The 21,817-nt window shown below is 52.2% G+C and overlaps 1 protein-coding gene across 1 annotated transcript; it reads left to right on the top strand.

Moving 5' to 3' along the window:
* Positions 1 to 2,090: 2,090 nt before the first annotated feature.
* PIRT (phosphoinositide interacting regulator of transient receptor potential channels) lies at positions 2,091 to 20,296 on the top strand. Its single transcript, XM_002718968.5, has 2 exons — positions 2,091 to 2,321; positions 18,025 to 20,296. The coding sequence occupies exon 2, from the start codon at positions 18,149 to 18,151 to the stop codon at positions 18,560 to 18,562; it is 414 nt and encodes a 137-aa protein (XP_002719014.1). The 5' UTR covers positions 2,091 to 2,321; positions 18,025 to 18,148; the 3' UTR covers positions 18,563 to 20,296.
* The last annotated feature ends 1,521 nt before the right edge of the window (positions 20,297 to 21,817 follow it).

Raw genomic sequence — 21,817 nt, 5'->3', positions numbered from 1 at the left:
ACAACCATCCCGTAGGGACTAGGTACTAGAACCTTCCAATGGTACCGAAATCTACGGACACTCAAGTCTCTTATGTAAAGTGGCATAGTATTTGCATAGAATCTGCACAACACCCCCACCCTGGTATACTTTAAATTATCTCTAAGTCACTTATAGTTCCTAACACAATGCTGTGTAAACAACTATGACTCCATAGTGTTCAAAGAATGACAACAAAAGCAAAAAAAAAAAAAAAAAGGCCTGTATGTATTCAGACCCAAGTTCAATATTTTTGATCCAAGGTCAGCTGACTCTACAGATGCAGAATCCATGGAGTGTATACTGAGCGTATACATAAGGTGCTTAAAGGGTGCCTGCGTGGAGGGAGGGACGAATGAGCGATTAACTCTTGCTGCTGGCCAGTACCACACCACACTGCCATGCCCTGCAGAGGGTGGGGAAAACACAGAAATCTGAACTTTGTCGCTCCCCCATTGGCGGAGGAACGACACAGGACCCTGCGCTGTTCTTTTGTCTGCTCGGCCCTTCCCGGGTTTGCTGCTGGTTCTTCCCGGGTTGGCTGCTGACCCTTCCACCTCCGTGGAAGGGCGGTTCCCCCTGCCACTTTCCCCACTTCTGCGGGGGAGCGGCACACTGCCGGCTGGCTCTCTCGGGGGCTGCTCAGATGTTATTCGGATGTTCCCCTTAGATGCTCCTGGTGCATGTTGTCTCTCTCCTCCTTTATAGTCCTCTTCCACCAATCCCAACTCTGCTACCCACATGCCGAGCACGCTGCTCTCCTCCAATCAGGAGCAGGATCAGCTCGTGCAGGTTATTGGTCGAACTGGAGGCAGCTGTGTAAAAGTTGTTTACTCCTCTCCCAGCGCCATATTGTGGGAGAGCAGATGCATAGAATAAGTCTTAATTCCAGTAACTTAGTCTAGTCCGAGTTGCTCCCCACAGAACTTTTAAAAAAAAATTATTTGCATTGTAGAAAAATCTGCCGCAGGGTTCCTTTGCACTGAAGTCCTGGGGTTTAGCAAAGTGACTCGAGCCTCAAGTCAGAGGCATTAGCAGCCGAACAAGTAACGTTCTCAAAGGCCTTCAAAGTCAAGTTCCCCAGGGGCCCTCACTTCCTGCCTCCTGTCTCCCAGGGCGGAGGTCTCACCTTCCACGGAGAAGGACAGAAGAGCCTGCCCAGCAGCCCCGGGCACAGGCTCAGGCTCCAAGCTCTCACCACTGAGCACACGAACCGCTTTGCAGAATCCGGGGTCTGCTGATTGCACGGGTAAGGAAATCAGGCTGCTGATTCCAATTGGCCTCCCAGCGGAACCTCCCCTACAGACCTCGACGGAGTGTCCCCATCAGCAGGAGCCCTTGTCCATGCTGCTGCCCTAAGAAGCAAGGACCTCCCACATCCTCACAGTGGTGTGGGCAAGAGCAAGGGCCAGGCTGGCCTCCAGAGTGGTAGGCAACGCTGTTGACCTTGGCATATACCACAGCACCCATGCAGCACCTCGCACCTGGCTTTGCCATCTGTCAAAGCTTCATAGAGCTGGACGCCACTTCTCTACCCTTGCCAACCTTGTCATGCATGTCACCACTGTAGCAGCAGGAATCCCACGAAAAGCAACAGAGGCAGGCATGGGAAGCATGCCAGCTCTCAGGGGTGTCTGGGTCTGGGCTGACGGTGGGTTTTGCTGTGGGCTCCTGGCATTTTGCAACATGGGGGCACCCAGGGGTGTCCCTGCCATCTCAGTACTGAAGTCGGTCTGTAGTCGCCTGCACCCTCACCAACATCCCCCAAACCAATGGGGTCTCCAGGTGTCGGGATCAACGACACCCTGCACTGAACAGAGCTTGGAGGACACTCTCTGGCAATCGCCTCTCATCGCCACCTCATACCTCCCCCCACCCAGATGTCAGAAGCGCCCCTCTTCTGACTTCTTAGCCTAGGGCAAGAGAAGCTGCCCCACCCCAACACCAACCCAGCGCACGCCACTGCCGAGACTTGAAGACACACTGTAGAGAAGCCTCATGAATTTTTCATGAGCTCCATCTACTAGTGGCTGCGCGCAGAGCCGAGAAAGCCACATCCCCCAGCGCCTGTGCCCTCAGCTTGCAAAGAGTTAACCCATTAGGCCACATCCTGGTGAGCTCATCCCAGCTGCAGCCTGCTCAGTGGCTGGGACCGAAACACACATGCCGACTTCTGGATGTGGCCGGCGTGGCTTTCTCGGGCTGGGATGCAGCAGTTGAGCCGAAACTCACGGCCGACTTCCTCCCTGTGCGAGCCCCGGCTGATCTCCAGGTTCCCCAGCCTCCCCGGGACACCGAGAACCGTGAGTACCGAGGGGAGTCTTCCCCGTGCCCCTCTGTCCATCTGCTCTGGGAAAGGAGCTGGCTACAACTTTGCTGAAGAGTGGGGTGGACTCTTTGACCTGGAGTTGGGAGACAAGCGTGCATGCCAGGGGAAGCCGGGAGAGGAGCTGTGGCTCGGGAGCTGCTGGGGTGCCGGTGACAGCACAGAGGACTACACACAGCAGGAAGGGGTTGGTTTACAGAAGGCTGCCTCTGCCCTGTGTAGACTGGGGGAAGGGAAAGGCTAGGCAAGGACCACCCTGGAAACCTAGGGGGAGGCAGGAGCAATGGAGGCAGGCAGAGAGGGACACGCAAGCCCACCCACAGAGCCCAGAGTCCCTGGGGCGGGTAGGCAGGACCTCAGCACCAGACTGTCCTGCGCATCCCACATCCGACCTCAGCAGCTGCCAGTCCACCCTTACAGCAGGTGTGGCAGGTGCTCAGGACAGGTGCCAGGAAAACAAGGTGGGGCCCACTGGCTCGGGCAGTCTCCCTCTCAGAAAGGGAGAAGCAAGACGGGCACCTGCAAACACAAAGACCTGACTCTGTAGGGCAGACGTGTGCAGTGGGGCAAATCCAGGCGTGACCACACACAGTGTCTCCCAGGCTGTTTCCCCTCCCCCACCGCCGGGCAGCTGCCTGGCCTAGGAGGGAGCTGAGTGGCCACCCTGCAGGCTGACCGTGACCTTCCTAGAAGCACTATGAGCGGGAGCCAGACGTTGGTCATGGCGGCGATGACAGCAGCAATACATTCGGAAACTCTCCAGCTACCGCTTTATCTGCCCAGACACGGGGCCACACTCGCCTTATCAGAGAAGTGGATGGTCACAGGCAGGGAGGGCATCAGAGTGAGAAGACAGGTCCTGGGGCCAAGCACTGACCAGCGGGAGCAGGGTGGGGCATTGGTGGGGCCTCCCAATGAGCAAGAGGAAGACTCTCACTTGTCGCTCACGCTGGCTCTTTCTCAACAATGTTCCATCCCGCTACCACTGCCACCTCCCCCCTGCAGCCTGCCTGGCTGTCTTCTCCCACCAGCTCTTCTGAGGGGCGGGGTGAGGCTCACTGCGGTGAGGTAATGCATGCTAGGTCCTTGCAGTTCCTAGAATAGCCCGGCTCGTATCAGTACCCTCTAGGTGGAGAGGCCAGGCAAGGAGAGGCTTGGACAGGGCCAGATAACCCCCCCTCCAAGCTCAGCAGCCCAACAGGGCCCCTTCTCATGTGCAAGCTGACGAATACATCAAAGGCCACTCGGATTCAACTCGGATTTCTGATCAACAATGAGCCCATGTTTTGGCAAATGTACTTTCCACACACAATGCCGGGACACTCTTCAACTGGAAAAGAAGTATCTGTGGTTGATCCGAAGTTCAAGTTTAACTGGGCACCTTGCAATTTCCTCTGCTCAATCTTTCTGGCCACCCTGCTCCTGTTGATCAAGTTTGAGCACCTTCCGTCAAAGGAGGATGGCCCCAGGGAAGGGCTGGGGAGGGGGTCTGCAGTAACAGTTTGCAGAGGTAAGGTGGTAAGAATTGGGGAAGGAACTCAGAGATCAGGTTGGGGGTGGCAGAGGGGGTGGAGGGGGGCATCTGGGGCTGTGGTTAAGACACAACCTGTACCCGAGTGCCGGGAGTCAAGTTCCAGCTCCGCTCCCAATTCCAGCTTCCTGCAGATGTGCACCTGTGAGGCAGCAGGTGATATCAGGTACTTGGGTTCCTGGCATCCAAGCAGGAGACTCAGGAGGAGCTCCCAGCGCCTGGCTTCCACCTGGCCTCCAGCCTCAGCTATTGTGGGCATTTCAAGAGTGGACTAGTGGATGAGCTCTCTCTCTCTCTTTCTCTCTCTCTCATTCTCTCTCTCCTGTTTTTCAAATAAGTAATCAGAAGATCAGGCTCAGGATCCGGGGCAGGGCAGTGCTGAGCATCAGTTTCCTTACCTGTAAAATGGGGGTGATAATAGAAGAGCCTCCCTCACAGCACCGTGAGGATGGGGAGAGATGTTCCAGGTGAAGCCATTTTATGCTCCTCTTGTGAGATGACGAGAGGGGTAACTTGTCTGCTGTGCCATGGGCCTCTCACTGCCCTGCTGGCTTCAGCCCAGGGGCCCTGGCTTCAGTCAAGTCCCCAGTGGCACCCAGCAGCCCTGGGTCTGCTGACCCCTTGCCCTTACCAGTCACCATCGCTGTTCCACTCACTGCCAGTGCCTCATCTCCAGTCTCCTCCCATTCCCTCTGTCCTGGGTGGATAGATATCATTTTGATTGTATCTGTTGAGGGAGCACAGTGTGATAACCCAATATCTTATTCCATGTGTAATGATATGTTGGTATTTCTGTCTCCTGACACATTTTTAAAAAGTTTGATGACACTTTATAATCGTAAGTATTTGTGGGGCACGGTGTGATACGTCTATGAACACCCACAATGGGCACTGATTGAAGTGGGCGTTTCCATCTCCTTATCATGACCTTGGGTTTGGAGCATTTAAGCACCACTCTTCTGTTTATTCATAAAATATACAATAGGGGCGGGCATTGTGGTGCAGCTGGCTAAGCTGTCCCCTGCCGCACGAGCATCCCGCATCAGAGTGCTGGTTGGAGTTCTGGGTGCTCCATGTCCAGCTCAGCCCCCTGCTAATGCCCTCTGGAAAGCAGCAGAGGATGGTCCAAGTGCTTGGGCCCCTGCTACCCACATGGGAGACCTGGATGGAGTTCCAGGCTCCTGGCTTCAGCCCCGCCCAGCCCCAGAGTTGAATAATTGAATCTTAAGAAAATAATAAAACATGTAACAGCCTACTGTGCACTATAGTCCCCACTCCTTCTACCTGTGTTCTGGTACCTGCTATCCAACGTCCCTCTACTCCCCACCCCGCGTCCCCCGCTTTGAAAAGAAACTCGAAGCCACTCCAAAGGGGAACTGTCTGGAGCCAGACAGGCTGAGAAACTCACTCTGCAATCCTGAGCAGAACTCTAAACCAGTCCCTCAAAGCGCTCCGATCCAGCATCTTCTCATCTGCAAAATGGGGGAATAGTTGCAGCGCCCTCAGTGACTTGTCAGGAGGACTGCATGCGATTGTGCAGACAAAGCCCTTAGCACGCGTTAAGAGCTGGATAAGTTATTGTTATTGCTTTATCGCAAGTGCCGGCTGCCCCCAAGCACTCTGCGACATCTCCTCTGGGAAAGCAGCTCGGGTACCTTGGAGCCCGTGAGAACATTGGCCAACAGCAGGCAACCCGTCTTGGTGAGGTTGGTGATAAGGCCATGGAGGGAAGGGAGAGGGGGAGGAGGAACTGAGGAGTGTGCCCAGCCTTGCTCCTCCACGGCTGCCCCTTGCGCCCCCTCCATAGCTGTCACTGTCCCTCCACCTCGCTCTGAGATCAAAGGGCAACAGATTGGCAGGAACGGGGCCAGGAACGTGGACTTGGCGATTCCAGGGCAGCCTGGTCCCGACCTTCTTTCAGCCCACCTGTAACTCTCCTATTTATTTAGCCATCTAGCCGTTGTTGGCTGGGTCCCCCCAGAGCCCTGGGCTGCTGCTGGAGGCTGTAGGGAGACCCAAACCCACCCCTAAAGGAAAGTGGAGGGCAAGAAGGAGCTGCCAGTCCTATAAGCACAGACAGGGGTCTGGCCACGTGGCAGTGAGTGACTCTGTCTTTCCACTCTGTTGTCCCATGAGGCAGTGCGTTTCCCACACTCTTCCATCCAACCAAGGGCCCAGTATTTCACCCCTATAGACTTGGGTGTGCTCGTTGTAGCTCACCAACCAGCCACCGGGGGGTAGGGGGGTTGCCTATCTGAGTGCGTGAGAAAAAGCCAGAGAGTCCCCAGTCTGTTGTCCCCTGATTTGAGACATCTCCTCCCCACATTTGTCAGAGATGCCACCCATCACGCCAGCACGCACGTGGACAGCTCCTCTTGGGTGAGGGCCATTGTCTTAGCCATGTTTGTAGCTCAGTGTGTAGGGAGCAGCCTGGTACCTGGGGGCTGCCCCAGAGGTGTTGGTTGCAACATTGGTGAGTACTGGTTGGCTGTTTAAAGGCCTGGGGATCATGAAACCCACCAGGGACCAGAGAGCTTCGCATAGAGGCTGAGGGTCTCCAAACGGGCCAGCCATGAACACCCACGGCAAAAGTGTAGACAATTTCCAATGAGATTCAGAGACAGCATTGCTGGTACCTCCTCCCTTCTCAGTGCATTTATTTGGTCAACTAAACCCACTCTATGCTCTGCCCAGGGCCTCCCTCTACCTCCAGAATCCTGAAAATCTGTTTTCCTTCAAGGAATGGTATCATTCCAGAGATAAGGAAAATCCTTCTTCTCATTCTATCTCTTTCTATATATGTGTGTCTCTATCTCTACCTCGAACCAGCCATCCCGTATGGGTGCTGGGTCACCCATATGGGTGCCGGTTCATGTCCCGGCTGCTCCACTTCTGATCCAGCTCCCTGATAATGCGCCTGGGAAAGAGCAGTGCTTGGGCCCGTGCACCCACGTGAGAGACCCAGAAGAAGCTTCAGTCTCTTGTCTTCTGCCTGGCCCAGCCCCGGCTGTTACAGCTGTTTGGGGAATGAAGCATTAGATGGAAGACTTTTCTGTCTGTCTGTCTCTCTCTCTCTCTCTATCTCGGTAACTCTGCCTGTCAAATAAATAAATCTTAAAAAAAAAATGTTGGCCAGCGCTGCAGCTCACTAGGTTAATCCTCTGCCTGTGGCGCCGGCACCCTGGGGTTCTAGTCCCGGTTGGGGCGCCAGTTCTGTCCCGGTTGTTCCTCTTCCAGGCCAGCTCTCTGCTGTAGCCTGGGAAGACAGTGGAGGATGGCCCAAGTGCTTGGACCCTGCACCCACATGGGAGACCAGGATAAGCACCTGGCTCCTGGCTTCGGATTGGCGCAGCGCACCAGCCATAGTGGCCATTTGGGGGGTGAACCAATGGAAGGAAGACCTTTCTCTCTGTCTCTCTCTCTCACTGTCTAACTCTGCCTGTCAAAAAAAAATGCACTAACAGTCACGCACCATGTTGACAAATGGTTCCTCCATGTGACCTATGCCAGTATCACCCAATGGCACACTTCCACCCACCCCAGAAATCCTTCAAGCCTCTTGCAGGTAGCTCTCCCCCGACCTCCACAACCACTGTGCTGAGCTGCGCCACCTTAATTAATTCTTAGCCAATTCTACACTATTCCATACATGAAAGCATGCAAAAACAGGTACTCTTCAGTTATAACTGACTGTTTACCCAGCCTGTCTGTGAGGCTCATTCATGCTGCTGTGGACATCAGAGGTTAAGTCCTTTCTATTACTTAGTAGAATTTTATGGTGTGAACATGCAACTATTGGGTATTCCTATGTGGGTAGACATTTGGATTTTGCTGTTGTTGTTTTTTGGTTTTGTGGGAGTTTTGAGCTATTAGGGATAAAGCTATGACTATTATTACACAAGTCCTTCTGTGAACGTATGTTCTCATTTCTCTTGGACAAATAAATATTTAGGAGTGCAATTGTTAGGTAAAAGGGTACAAGTGTGTTTAACTAAGAAACTACCAAATTTTTATTCCCATCACAGGGTACAACAGCTCTGATTGCTACACATTTGCACCAACATGAAGTATTGTGAGATTTTAAGTTTTAGTGAATGTATGGTGATACCTGGTTGCGGTTTTAATTTTCCTACTAAATGCTAGTATCAACCACTTTTCCTGGGACTATTTCTTCATTGTTATCTTGCAATGGATCTAAATATTTTACCCTTTCTTTAGTTGTCTTTCATCGTTGCCTTTTTACTAATCAGATGACAGATACATATCTTGCAAATATCTTCTCCCGGTTCAAATTTTGCCTGTCTGGCTCCCTCACAGTATCTTTCAGCAATCAGATGTTTTAAATCTTGATGAAATCTAACTCATTATTTTTTCCCCCTGTGCTGTCTAAGGAATCTTTGCCAGCCCCCGATCACAAAGGTATTCTCTCTCTTTTTTTTTTTTTTTTTTTTTTTTTTTTTTTTTTTTTTGACAGGCAGAGTGGATAGTGAGAGAGAGACAGAGAGAAAGGTCTTCCTTTGCCGTTGGTTCACCCTCCAATGGCCGCCGCGGCCGGCGCGCTGCGGCCAGCGCACTGCACTGATCCGAAGGCAGGAGCCAGGTGCTTCTCCTGGTCTCCCATGGGGTGCAGGGCCCAAGCACTTGGGCCATCCTTCACTGCACTCCCTGGCCACAGCAGAGAGCTGGCCTGGAAGAGGGGCAACCGGGACAGAATCTGGCGCCCCAACCGGGACTAGAACCCGGTGTGCCGGCGCCGCAAGGCGGAGGATTAGCCTAGTGAGCCATGGCGCTGGCCCTCCCAAGTGGTTTATAATTTGTTTCTACGTGGAGGTGAGGTCCGTCATCCATGGAGAATTAATTTCTGTTGACGTCGATCTCAGGTGGAATCGAGTTTCCTTTCTTTTCCACACGCACATCCATCCAGCTGTCCCAGTGCCATTCGTTAAAAGCCTCTCCTTTCCCGTGGGACCGCTTCCAGGCGTTTGTTGGAAATCAAATTGGCCTCCATTTTTCCCTCCACGTTCCTCACTGGGTGTCTCCACGCCAACCACACATCCACAGGAGCCACGGGTAATCTCTTCCTTCCACGCAGGAAATGGGGTCCGAGGTCCACAGCCAGGTGTCATCTCAGGGGAGTCTGGGCATCTCGGGTGGGTCCCCAGATTCTCTGCCAAGGCCAAAGGAAGGGGAGCCCCTTTCACCTAGCTCACGCTGCTGGCGAAGTTCTGTGGCTGGCTCCTGGCCAGGCCGGTAAGCCTTGAGAGTCCAGTCCAGCTAAGGTGGAGGGGAGGTTGGGCTCGTGGCCGAGGGTCCTGAGAGACCGCCCCCCTACCAGGAGATGGGCAGGATCCTTCAATCAGAAGCCAGCCCTCCCCAGCTTTACCCACAATCCTGCCCTCTCTCAATGCCTGAGACCCAAGCACCTTGGGATATGCTCACTTTGACACAGAGAATATCAAAAAGGTGTGACCGCCCCTTTACGCCTCGTGTAATGTAAAACTCCTGCCCTCTGCATGGAGCTGAGAAAGTCTACTTATCCACCGGGGTCAGAGCAGCCACAGCAGGTGAGAGGCTCCTGCAGCCCCACCCCCACCATTCCACACCTGCAAAGGGGGCCCTCAACGGCCCTTCTTGTTCATTTCCATCGGGGAGAAACCCAACTTGATGTGAAAGCAGACGGCAACCTTCTTACCTCTTTGTCTAACAGACTTGGAAGCACAACACAGTTTCACCAAGAGCAGCTCCCATTCCATGTTGTCGCATCGGCTGCTCTCAGAAGCGAACCCACAGATCTCCATTTCCAAAGCAAAGAATCAATTCCCAGTGACGTCGTAGGCTCTCGAGATTTTCCCAGGATGCACTTGTACCATCAATCCACCGCTCCCTCCTTCCAATTCCTTTCCTCTCTGCCCTCTGGATCCTAAGGTCCTCCACAGGAAAATTTCCCCACATCCTTAACCTCTCTCTGATCATTAATTCCTTCTTTTGATTTGAATGAAATCAGGACTCTTAACAGCACAACTCTCCGCCACGGACATCCAAGCCCCACGAGCTTCCCTGAGAAGACATCGCTCATTTTTCTTGAGTCCACAAGCCCCAGGGAGCATCTTCCTGGTCCCCTGATGCTCTTCCAGGCCCTCTGTCCAAATCTCTGCTTCTTCGAGAACCCTAGTAGGCCCCTTTGTGTGGTTATTAGAATTCACTGTTACAGAGCGAGATCACTCACTTAATTTTGGGCTGCAGAAATAAATATTTCTAATTCACCCCTCAAATGCCTGCAACAGCTAAGGATGGACCGGGCTGAAGCTGGGAGTCAGGAGCTCAACCTGAGACTCCAATGTGGATGGCAGGGACCCAACTACCTGAGCCATCACCTGCCACCTCCTAGGGTCTGTGTTAGGAGGAAGCTGGAGCTGAGGTTCAAACCCAGGTACTCTGATGGGTGATGTCCATCCCAAGTGGTCTCTTAACCACCTGGGCAAATGCCTCCCCTATAAATACAACCTTAGTATCTGTGTCCATGCAGCATTTGAGATTTACTTGTACTAAAGCAGTCATTTCTATGTACCTCAAATTCAAGTGTAACTGGATGTCCTTTAGTTTCTCTGCCAATGCTACCCCTATCTCTACCCCGATCCAGCAAAATCTGAATGTTTTGCCCACCAGCACACTGGGGCTCACCGTCTTTCTGCCATCTCCACCTCTCTGCCCAAGAAGCCTCCAGTCTGAAAAGCTGCCGTTGCTGCAACCAAGCACCAGGCCACCCTGGTCCCTCCCCTGGCTGCCCCAGCCGCCAACCTGCCCTCCCTGCTTTGTGGCCTTAGCTTCCTTCTCCAGCTCTGCTGCTTGGGTGCTGTGATTTACCTAACATGAAAATGAGATCGCATTCCTCTCTAACCTGAGCTCCTCAATGTTTCCCACTCTGCTGTAGCTCCCCTTTCCCTCAGTGAGGGAACTTGACACAGTTCATGGAAAAACGCCATGAAAAGATGTTCATTCGGATGTAAAATAATTTTGAAACCCGGGCACAGTTTCTGGATAATATGCATGTTCCGTGTGTTTTGGAAGACCTCGCTGGTGTTCATAAATTACAAAATATGTCACACCAAACGAAATGTATCTTTTTTTATTTTTGACAGGTAGAGTTAGACAGTGAGAGAGACAGAGAGAAAGGTCTTCCTTCTGTTGGTTCACCCCCCAAATGGCTGCTACGGCCAGCTCTGCACCGATCTGAAGTCAGGAGCCAGGTGCTTCCTCCTGGTCTCCCATGGGGTGCAGGGCCCAAGGACTTGGGCCATCCTCCACTGCCCTCCTGGGCCACAGCAGAGAGCTGGACTGGAAGAGGAGCAACTACTAGAAGCCGGCGTCCATATGGGAGGAGGATTAGCCTCCAGCAGGCGGAAGATTAACCAAGTGAGCCACGGTGCTGGCCCCCACGAAATGTATCTTTTAGAATCTTGTTCCTCAAACTTTTCAGAAGTAGCCCTCTGTTTTAGGTCAGTAAGAATTTTCTATAAAGGCCCCAGGGATGACAATTTTAGGTCTTGCAGGCCACGGGGTCTCTGCTGGAGTTACAGAGCTGTCTACCGAAAGGCAACGTACAAATCAATGAGTTTAGCTGTGCCCCTCTCCCAAAACCCTTTATTGAAGACAGGGAAACTAAATTGCATCAAGTTATAAGATGTGTCACAGGCTGGCGCCGCGGCTCACTAGGCTAATCCTCCGCCTTACGGCGCCGGCACACCGGGTTCTAGTCCCGGTCGGGGCGCCGGATTCTGTCCCGGTTGCCCCTCTTCCAGGCCAGCTCTCTGCTGTGGCCAGGGAGTGCAGTGGAGGATGGCCCAAGTCCTTGGGCCCTGCACCCCATGGGAGACCAGGATAAGTACCTGGCTCCTGCCATCGGATCAGCGTGGTGCGCCGGCCGCAGCGCACTGGCCGCGGCGCCGTTGGAGGGTGAACCAACGGCAAAGGAAGACCTTTCTCTCTGTCTCTCTCTCTCACTGTCCACTCGGCCTGTCAAAAAAAAAAAAAAAAAAAAAAAAGATGTGTCACAAATATTATTCTTCTTTAAGTTTTTTTTTTTTTTCAACCACTTAAAATGTTTTTAAAAAAGCATTCCTGACCAGCAGGCAGTAAAATCCAGGTGGCCTGTGGGAGCCAGCCAAGCCCTGGGTTGAGACCTGGCTCCTGCCTCTGTTTCCAGCCTTTTCCTCAACATTCCCCTCACTAGGCACTCCACAAGCATGCTAGTCCCCAGCAAAACTGGATTCCTCCTGGTGCCTGGTGACTCACATGCCTCTGGTCCCTCTCTCTCCCCTCACCAACCCCCACCTCTGGGGGTTTCCCTCCCTGAAGTCGTTCCTTCCAGGAGCTTTTCTGAGGGTCCCCAGGACCCAGTTCTCCACTCCCGCTGGGCTTCAGCAGGCCTCTAGCTCAGCCGTCAGGGTCAGGGTCAGGGTCACGGTCATGCCATTTGTCGCATTACATGGAGAACGTCTACTTCCTCCTGGGTTTCCCACTGGCCAACCAGGGAAGGTCTTGAATAAATATTTTCAGTTGTCAGAATAGCTAGGAGAGAGAGTCTTGTTTTCTTTTTTATTTATTTACTTCCGAGACATGTACAAGGGGAAGCAGGGGTTGGAGGGAGAGACTCCTATTGGCTGGTTTATGCTCCAAGTGCCTGCAGTGGTTAGGGGAGTGGGCAGAAGCCAGCAGCGGCCAAGAAGCCTAAATTTCAAATTACCTACAGTCCTGCAGCTCCCATGACAATGAGTTATCCAATCCAGAGTGCCAGTGGTACCACGGTTGAGAAACCCTACTAGTATGGAGGAAAAAAACAACAAGATCTTATTGGTTCTTTAATAAAGTGTTCTAAAACTCATACAGCCTCTTAGCTGGTGATTTTCTGGAAACTTCAAATTGATTTATTATCTATAGAACAATCTAGAGTAACTTTATTTTTTAAAAAGATTTATTTATTTATTTGGAAGTAAGAGTTACACAGAGAGAGGAGAAGCAGAGAGAGAGAAGTCTTCCTTCCACTGGTTCACTCCCCAATTGGCTGCAATGTCCGGAGCTGCGCCAATCAGAGGCCAGGAGCCAGGAACTTCCTCTGAGTCTCCCATGTGGGTGTACGGGCCCAAAGGCTTGGGCTTGGACCATCTTCTACTGCTTTCCCAGGCCACAGCAGAAAGCTGGATCAAAAGTGGAGCAACTGGGACTCGAACTGGCGCCCATTTAGGATGCCGGCACTGTAGGCGCCGGCTTTACCTACTATGCCACAGCGCTGGCCCCTAGAATAACTTTAGAAGTGACCTAATCCAAAGCCTTCATTTTACAGATAAGAAAACGGGGACCAAGAAAGAAAATGATAATAGCAACCAGGGCTGTTTCTTAAACACTTGCCACCTGTTGAACAATGCAGTAGCTTTTCAATTTTAATGGACAGATACAACATTCCTGGGAGGCAGATTTGATATCACCCATAATTTTTATATGAGACTAGGAATGCCCAGGCCTTTAGTCTTCTGTCCATTGCTTCACAGCCTGTAGGTGGCAAACTGGATCAAACAGAGTGAATGGGAGGACCTAATTCTGCCCGGTACATTGCAGGATTCCACCCACAGCCCTGCCCTGCCTGTCGCCTTCTGTTCATGATTGCTCCTTGCTTCCCGTCTGGTCACGGGAGTAGAGGGGCAGAGATGAGCTAACACACTTTATGATCCTCCTGTCACCTCCCAGCCCACAGGGGAGAAGATCACTTTTGAAATGGTTGCCGTGTTTATGCAAATATGAGGGTACTTCAGAAGTTTGTGGAAAAGAAACAGAATTAAATGATATTACTTTGGTGCAAAAAAAGTGAAATGCATGCATAGTTTCTGCACAATGAGCATTTTCCATGGACTTTTTAAAAATCCATTTGTGGGCCTGTGCTGTAGTGTAATAGGTTAAGTCTCCGCCTGCAGTGTTGGCATCTCATATGGGTGCTAGTTCAAGTCCCGGCTGTTCCACTTCCCATCCAGCATTTCTGTTAATGGCCTGGGAAGGCCTCAGAGGATGGCCCAAGTGCTTGGGCTCCTGCACACACATGGGAGACCCAGAAGAAGCTCCTGGCTCTTGGGTTTGGATTGGCCTAGCTCTGGGTGTTTCAGCCATTTCGGGAGTGAACCAGCAGATGGTAGATTTCTGTGTGTGTGTGTGTGTGTGTGTGTGTGTGTGTGTGTCTCCCCCTCTGACTATAACTCTGCCTCTCAAATAAAGAAATCTTAAAACAAAATGAACAAAAAGCCATCTGCTTGCCTGTGGTTACCAAGCACACAGTAACATGTTCAGAGCCTTAAGAAGCAGATATCAAATATCCTCTCTCTCCACGAGTGCAGATGAGCAGAAACATCTTGATTCCAAAGGCACTGACAATTTTACAGTGGTGATTCCTCCCTGGCGTAGGGGCTGGATCTGCAGCTGCTTGTTCTGGAAAGTGGAGTGTTATGCCCCCCCCGGGGGGACACTAGTCCCTGTCAGACCTGAATGGTGAGGGGTGAGGGAGATGCAAGGGAGTCAGCTGACCTCACACTGCAGGAAGCGTGCAGGAAGAGAAGCACTCAACAGAGTAGCAGTGCCGGTGGTGCCAGGTTCCTGAGACCAGGGCTTGAGTGCCACCAGCTCCAGATACCACCTGCTTTATGCCAAGCTATCGTGTACTCTGGAGCCAGGAACATGGCTCCTAAAATTGCACCCATCACCACAACCATCACCACCACCACCACCACCACCACTGCCATCATCACCTCCACCACCACCACCACAATCACCACCACCACCACCATCATCACCACCACCATCACCACAATCACCACAATCACCACCACCATCATCACCATCATCACCACCATCACCACCACCACCACCATCATCACCACCACCACCAAAACCACCACCATCACCACCACCACCACCAAAACCACCACCATCACCACCACCACAATCGCCATCACCACCAAAACCACCACCATCATCACCACCACAATCACCATCACCACCACCACCATCATCACCACCACCACCAAAACCACCACCATCACCACCACCACAATCACCATCACCACCACCACCATCATCACCACCACCACCATCATCACCATTATCACCACCACCATCACTATACACCACCACCACTACCACAACCACCATCACCACCATCATCACCACCACCACCAAAACCACCACCATCACCACCATCACCACCACCATCACCACCACAATCACCATCACCACCACAACCATCATCACCATCATCACCACCACCACCAAAACCACCACCATCACCACCATCACCAAAACCACCACCACCACCATCACCACCATCACCACCACCACCACCACCACCACAATCACCATCACCACCAACACCACCATCACCACCACCACCACCATTATCACCCCACCATCATCACCATCACCATCATCACCACCATCATCACCACCACCACAATCATCAACACTACCACCACTACCACCGCCATCATCACCACCACCACCATCACCAACACCATCATTACCATCATCACCAACACCAACACTACCACCACCACCATCATCACCATCACCACCACCACCACCATCACCGCCAACACCAAAACCATAATCACCAACACCACCATCACCATGACCACCACCACCACCACCACTACCCCACCCATATTTGGATCTGACTCCAGCAGCATCTGATGTGGGGTGGAGAGGCGGAATTTATTGTGACTGGAAGGAAACACTCATCTTCTCCCATAAAGTTTTTATTGTGGAAAGAAATCTCTCCTGTCCCACTGGAAAGCTGTTTGTAAATGCTGATGGGAGTAGGGCCCAAAAAATCAACAGGGAGGCACCAGGCTCTGCTGGGGAGAAGCTGGGTGGGTAAACCGGTCAGACAGGTCCTGAGTTTGTGATTAGTGACCAGTGGAGGCAGAGGAAGGATGGAAAGAGGGCAGGGAAGTTGCTCATTCACTTAGGTCTGCAATTAAAGAGACATTGCATGGGCATGAAACATTGCCCAGGACACTTACACCAGGCCTTCAAAAAGTTCATGGAAAATGGATGTTATGAAAAAATCACGCACAGGTCTCAAAAAAGGCTTGTGCCAAAATAAGCTAATCTTTTACATTTGCTTGCTGGATTTTTGTTGTTGTTGTTGTTTTATTTGAAAGACACAGACAGATGAAGAGAGAGATCCTTTGCTGGTTCAATCCCCAAATGCCTGCCACAGCCAGGGCTGGGCCAGGCCAAAGCCAGGATCCTGGACCTCAGCCCCAGTCTCTTACATGGGCGGCAGGGACCCAAAGACTTAATCATCACCTGCTGAGTGCTCCTGGGATGTGCCTTCAGCAGGAAACTGGATCAGAAGTGGAGTAGCTGGAACTTGAACCAGGCACTCTGATATGAGCTGTGGTTGATTTTAACTACTATGCCACACACCTGCCCCTAAACTAATCTTTTGGGTCCCTTTCCATGAACTTTTCGAAGTACCCTCCTGGGAGACAAGTCAAAGACGAAGCAGGGCAGTGGCAGCAAATCCCCCCGAGCACACACCCGGGCCCTCTCAGCCTCCCCTTCCTCTCCAGTTGGCCCAGGAAAGTACTCACATCCGCCACTTATGTCTTGGTGCCCTATCGTAAATACAGAGGCACCTGCATTTCCCAATTAGGGAGTGAACTGGGGCTTTAATCCCACATTGGAGGACTCTGAGGAAGCCCGGCCTCAGTGGAGAAGCCCTTGGCAGTGAACGCAGATTCTCAGTAGCCGTGATCTTCCTCCACACAGGAGGCACCAGGAGATGAGGGAGCCCCCAGGGGACCAAGCAGTGTGCAAATGGCTGCAGACAGGACGTTGGAAGAGACAGCTGGGCTGACTCCACACCTTGACAGCCCTAAGGATGGGAAGGTGGGCGGATGGCGCTGTGGCATAGCGGGTTAAACCGCTGCCTGCTAGGCCAGCATCCCATATCCTAGCTGCTCCACTTCCCATCCAGCTCCCTGCTAATGGCCTGAGAAGGCAGTGGATGATGGCCCACGTGCTCTTAACAAGTTAAGTCTCACAATAACATTGATGTATAAAGTACTGCCTTTTTGCTTAAAGATTTATTTATTTATTTGAAAGGCAGAGTTTGAGAGAGAGAAGGAGAGACAGAGAGAGGAGGGAGATCTTCCATTCACTGGTTCACTCCCCAAATGGCCAAAACAGTGAGTGCTGGGCCTAGGCAAAGCTAGGCACATCATCTGGGTTGCCCACATGAGTACAGGGGCCCAATACTTGAGCCATATTTCACTGCTTTTCCCATTAGCAAGGAGCTGGATGGGAAGTAGAGCAGCTGGGACTCAAAGTGTTACCCATAGGGGATGCTACCATTGCAGGCAGTGGCTTGGCCCACTGAACCACAGTGTTACTTCTGTAGCAGGCAAACCATATCATTTATGGAACACTTGCTATACGCCACATGTTGTTCTAATGTGCTGTGCCTTAATTCACTTAACCTGTTTGTAAAACTTCATGAGAAGTAGGATTATTATCCTCATTTTATAGATAAGACACCTAAGGCACAGAAAAGTTAGGTAAGTCATTCAAGATCACATAGGTAGGGGCCGGCACTGTGGTGCGGTAGGCTAAGCCTCCAGCTGTGGAGCCGGCATCCCATATGGGCGCCGGTTCCAGTCCTGGCTGCTTCACTTCCCAATCTAGCTCTCTGCTAATGGCCTGGGAAAGCAATGGAATATGGCCCAAGTGCTTGGCAGCGCGGGAGACCCAGAACTTTCTGTTTCCTGGCTTCAAACCGGCCAAGCTCCAGCAGTTGTGGACATTTGGGGAGTAAACCAGCAGATGCAAGACCTCTCTCACTGTCTCTCCCTCTCTCTGTCTATAACTCTGCCTCTCAGATATATAAATAAATCTTTTTTATAAAAAAGATCACGTAGGTAGAAAGCAGTTGAATCTGAAAATAGGGTGCTATTTAATCATGTTTTTAAAATGGCACTCCTGTTCCTTGTTTCCAATGTTAAAAGCAGCTGATTAGAATAATATATTTCTATCTCACAAGAAATAAAAACCAGCTTGGATGGCTTCTGATTTATGTGGCTTTCTCTGATTTTCCTTTTCGCTTCAGTACAAAAGTCCCGTAGGCCCCTGCACTGAGAGCCAGGCTACCGGTAGATGCTAAGAACAGACTTCTCGGACCTCACCCTTGATTCTGACTGCTGCTGCTACCCGGTGCCCCGTCCTGAGCAGCCATGACGATGGAGGCTCTGCCCAGCGTCCTGGAGGTCGATGAGAAGTCCCCAGAATCTAAGGACCTGCTGCCCAGCCAGACAGCCAGCTCACTGTGCGTCAGCTCCAGGAGTGAGTCCGTCTGGACCACCACGCCCAAGAGCAACTGGGAGATCTACCGCAAGCCCATCATCACCATGTCGGTAGGCAGTGCCATCCTGTTGTTCGGCGTGGCCATCACCTGCCTGGCCTACACCTTGATTATGGATAAGACTATCATCAACGTCCTCAAGATGACAGGACCCGCCTTCCTGTCCCTGGGACTCATGATGCTGGTGTGCGGCCTGGTGTGGGTGCCCATCATCAAGAAGAAACAGAAGCAGAGGCAGAAGTCAAGTTTCTTCCAGAGCCTCAAGTTCTTTTTCCTGAATTGTTGATGGCGTTGCCCTAACACCCGCCACCTTGACCAGGAGAAGATCTGATGACCAACATCCCCCAACATCCCCACCTCCACCGTGGGGTGCAGCAAAACTGATCCCGGCAGTCTCCCTGGCCCTGAGCTCTATCCTCCAAGCCACCTGGGAGTGTTGCTGGATGAATCTCACATTGTCTCTCTGCTGTCACATAGCCATGGCCATCCCCTTCCAGTGCTCTCGTCCCTGCTCCTGCATCCAGGCATCGTTCCTCTAACTCTCGGCCAAGTGCAGTGCATGCTGGGAAATTCCTCAAGAACCAGCAGTGCCTGGAGGAGAACTTCCTGTTTACATATCTGAGTGCCTAAGCTGGATTCCACGTTTGCATCCTTCTGGAACCAAAACTGACCGACAAAGCTCCTTTACAGAGAAGGAAGGGAAGGTTGAGCTCTGACCCATCGGGTTTGACAAGCCCTACTCCCTTAGCGGATGAGACATTGGCTTGCAAATCCAGAGGCTAGAACAAGTATCAAGCATTCCAAAGACTGAGCCGTGGAGGCAGGTGGGGGAAGAACACTTCCCATGAAGCCATACCCCCCTGGAAATGGCTCTGGCAGTTAGCCAATTGAACACCTTTAAATTCCCAGTTCTATAGTGTTTACCCCTGAGGCAATGGGGTAGGCTAGCGGGTGCCATGTTTCCCCTTGACCTACTAACTCCTTCTCACTGGTGACTTTCGCCATTGCCAAGGACAAGTGCATGTGGCCCTGGCTTCCTCTTTCCCGTTCCACTTGCTCTATCCTCAGCGTTAGAACGGGCTGATAGACAGTGACAGAGGAGTTCTGTAAGCTGTCCTCCCCATCTCCTTCAAGTTCAAAACTGAGAAGATCCAATTTCACATCTTGCTTTCCAAAGAAATAACAGCCAAGCCCAGTGGCATCTGGAGCAGCCTGTTCTGAGTTCTTGGAGCAGTTGTGGGAATGCAGGAATATCCACTCCAGACTTGGAAGAAGGCAGAGATTCTCTTGGAAGCCTTGTCACCCAGGCTGAGACTAAATGGAAAGAAAGAGTTAGCACTGAGGGGATTGGGATGGTGCCCCACCCAGGTGGTAGGAACAACTCGAGTGTGACAAGACCAAGAACCGTGTGGCCACTTCCCTGCCCTCCCAGATGTTCAGCTTCCTCCCATCACTCACCTGCTTCCCCCTTCCTCCCCCAAGTGCCTTACACGGAGTTCTGGTGACACATTGAGGGCCTCCTGCAGCCTATGGGAGAGGCTGAAAGTGGGTATCCAGATTGTGCACCAAGCAGAGAGTTCTTTTGGGGTAAGTGCTCCCAAAAATCAAGGTTTCCTGTAAGAAACCAAAAAGCCTTGGGATGATACACGAGGTGGTGCACCTGAGAACCAGGGTCATGGTGCCCCACGCCAGGCCAGGGCCCCCGAGGGACAGCGTTGGATAACATCGCCATGAAACCCTCTCTCCCAACAGACCCCCAGGTGTCTCCATCCTCCACAGTGGTCCCACACGCAGAGTCAGCACCCATCCTTGTTCTTTCTGCATTGTGGGAAACTCCAGCGAGGCAAGTGCCTGTGTCGTGAGAACACTCCCTGCACCACCCACTTAGGAAGCCAGAGTCTGGGAAACCTGTGATCTTTGAGGGGCATGGGGTTGGGACTGATCTTGGGGGCGTGGCAAGAACTCTGTCACTAACTGTAATTACGCTTCTAGTGTCTGCAGGGACCTATCCTGCAGAACATCTCGGTTTTTTTTTTTTTTAACTTTTTTTTTTTTTTTTTTGACAGAGTGGATAGTGAGAGACACAGAGAGAAAGGTCTTCCTTTTTGCCGTTGGTTCACCCTCCAATGGCCGCCGTGGCCGCACTGCGCTGATCCAATGGCAGGAGCCAGGTGCTTCTCCTGGTCTCCCATGTGGGTGCATGGCCCAAGGACTTGGGCCATCCTCCACTGCACTCCCTGGCCACAGCAGAGAGCTGGCCTGGAAGAGGGGCAACCAGGACAGAATCCGGCGCCCTGACCGGGACTAGAACCTGGCGTGCCGGCGTCACAGGCGGAGGATTAGCCTAAGTGAGCCACGACGCTGGCCTCATCTCGTTTTTTCTAACATGAATGCACATTCGAGATCAGCCTGGAATACCCCTCTCTTGCTCCCCAACGTTGTCTCACATGGGATGAGTTCCCCGGCCAGCTTGCCACAAATCCACACTCCCCATGCCACATCTCTCAGCTCCAGGGCTGGTAGTCTGGCCTCTGTGGATGCTGCTCCATGCATGCATTAGTGGAAGGAAGTTGGGGGGAGGGGGAGGACGGCGGCCAAGGCTCTAGAATGTGTCCAAGTTCAAGGCTGATTCTGCAGCCTCCATTCCCTGCTCCTCAAGCCAGAGTCTCAGCAGGGGAAGATCCTCACATGTCGTCCATGTGCACTGAGATCCTGACGTGAGCATGGGCCAGGGTCACAGTGACACAGGACATCTTGGAGCTTCTGCCAATGTCAAGGTGTTAGATGGACTGTAAATGGAGCTGGGTCAGATGCCACGCTCCTGCCACAAACACCCCCTGCAGTAACTCCTCTCAGGTCTGCAGGTGGGAGGACAGGACCAGCACTCATATTTTCAGCTCTTCTCTACTCTCCCCACCCACACTCCACCAGTAGCTATTCTGTTTGGATGAATTTGATCTGATCTGAGGTCTGAAGATATCCATGTCATATTGAATTACAGTCTGTTTAATGGGATCTGCTGTGTTTTCATTCTGTTCCATCAGTAATTCTAAAACTGTGTTCATTAATTCAGTCCTCTAAAACACCCCACCCGATGCACACATCCCACCCCCACCGCCACGCCCGAGCGCTGCCTGGGAGGGAAGCAACAGTGTGGGTTTCATGTCTGGTTTCTGGGGAGCTCCCCTAGAAGCCGATGGCTGGACTCTGAGATGCTGCAGAGAGACCAGAAGCTTCTATCTCTTTCCACCCCACAAGCACAGTACGGAGAGAAAGACAGACATGGAGAAAGAACCTTCCAGAAGGAATCAGTTCTTTGGGGTGAGGCAGGCAGATCCTCCAGGGTCAGCCTGTCGACCTCCACATGGACCAGTGAGAGCAGGCACAGGAGAGGAGTGCAGCTGAGCTCCCTGGGTCTCCCTGGCCTCTTCCCTTCTGGTCCACCCCATTCTTCACCCTGGGCTGCTCCATCCTGGGTCCCTTTCCCATGGCACCCCACCAGGATCACAGTGCCCCGGCTTTCTGCTCGCCCCAGCTGGCT

The sequence above is a fragment of the Oryctolagus cuniculus genome, chromosome 17 (genome assembly GCF_964237555.1).
Source record: "Oryctolagus cuniculus chromosome 17, mOryCun1.1, whole genome shotgun sequence".
NCBI lineage: Eukaryota > Metazoa > Chordata > Mammalia > Lagomorpha > Leporidae > Oryctolagus > Oryctolagus cuniculus.
The sequence above is the reverse complement of the archived record's forward strand: the minus strand, read 5'-3'. Positions and strand labels throughout refer to the sequence as shown.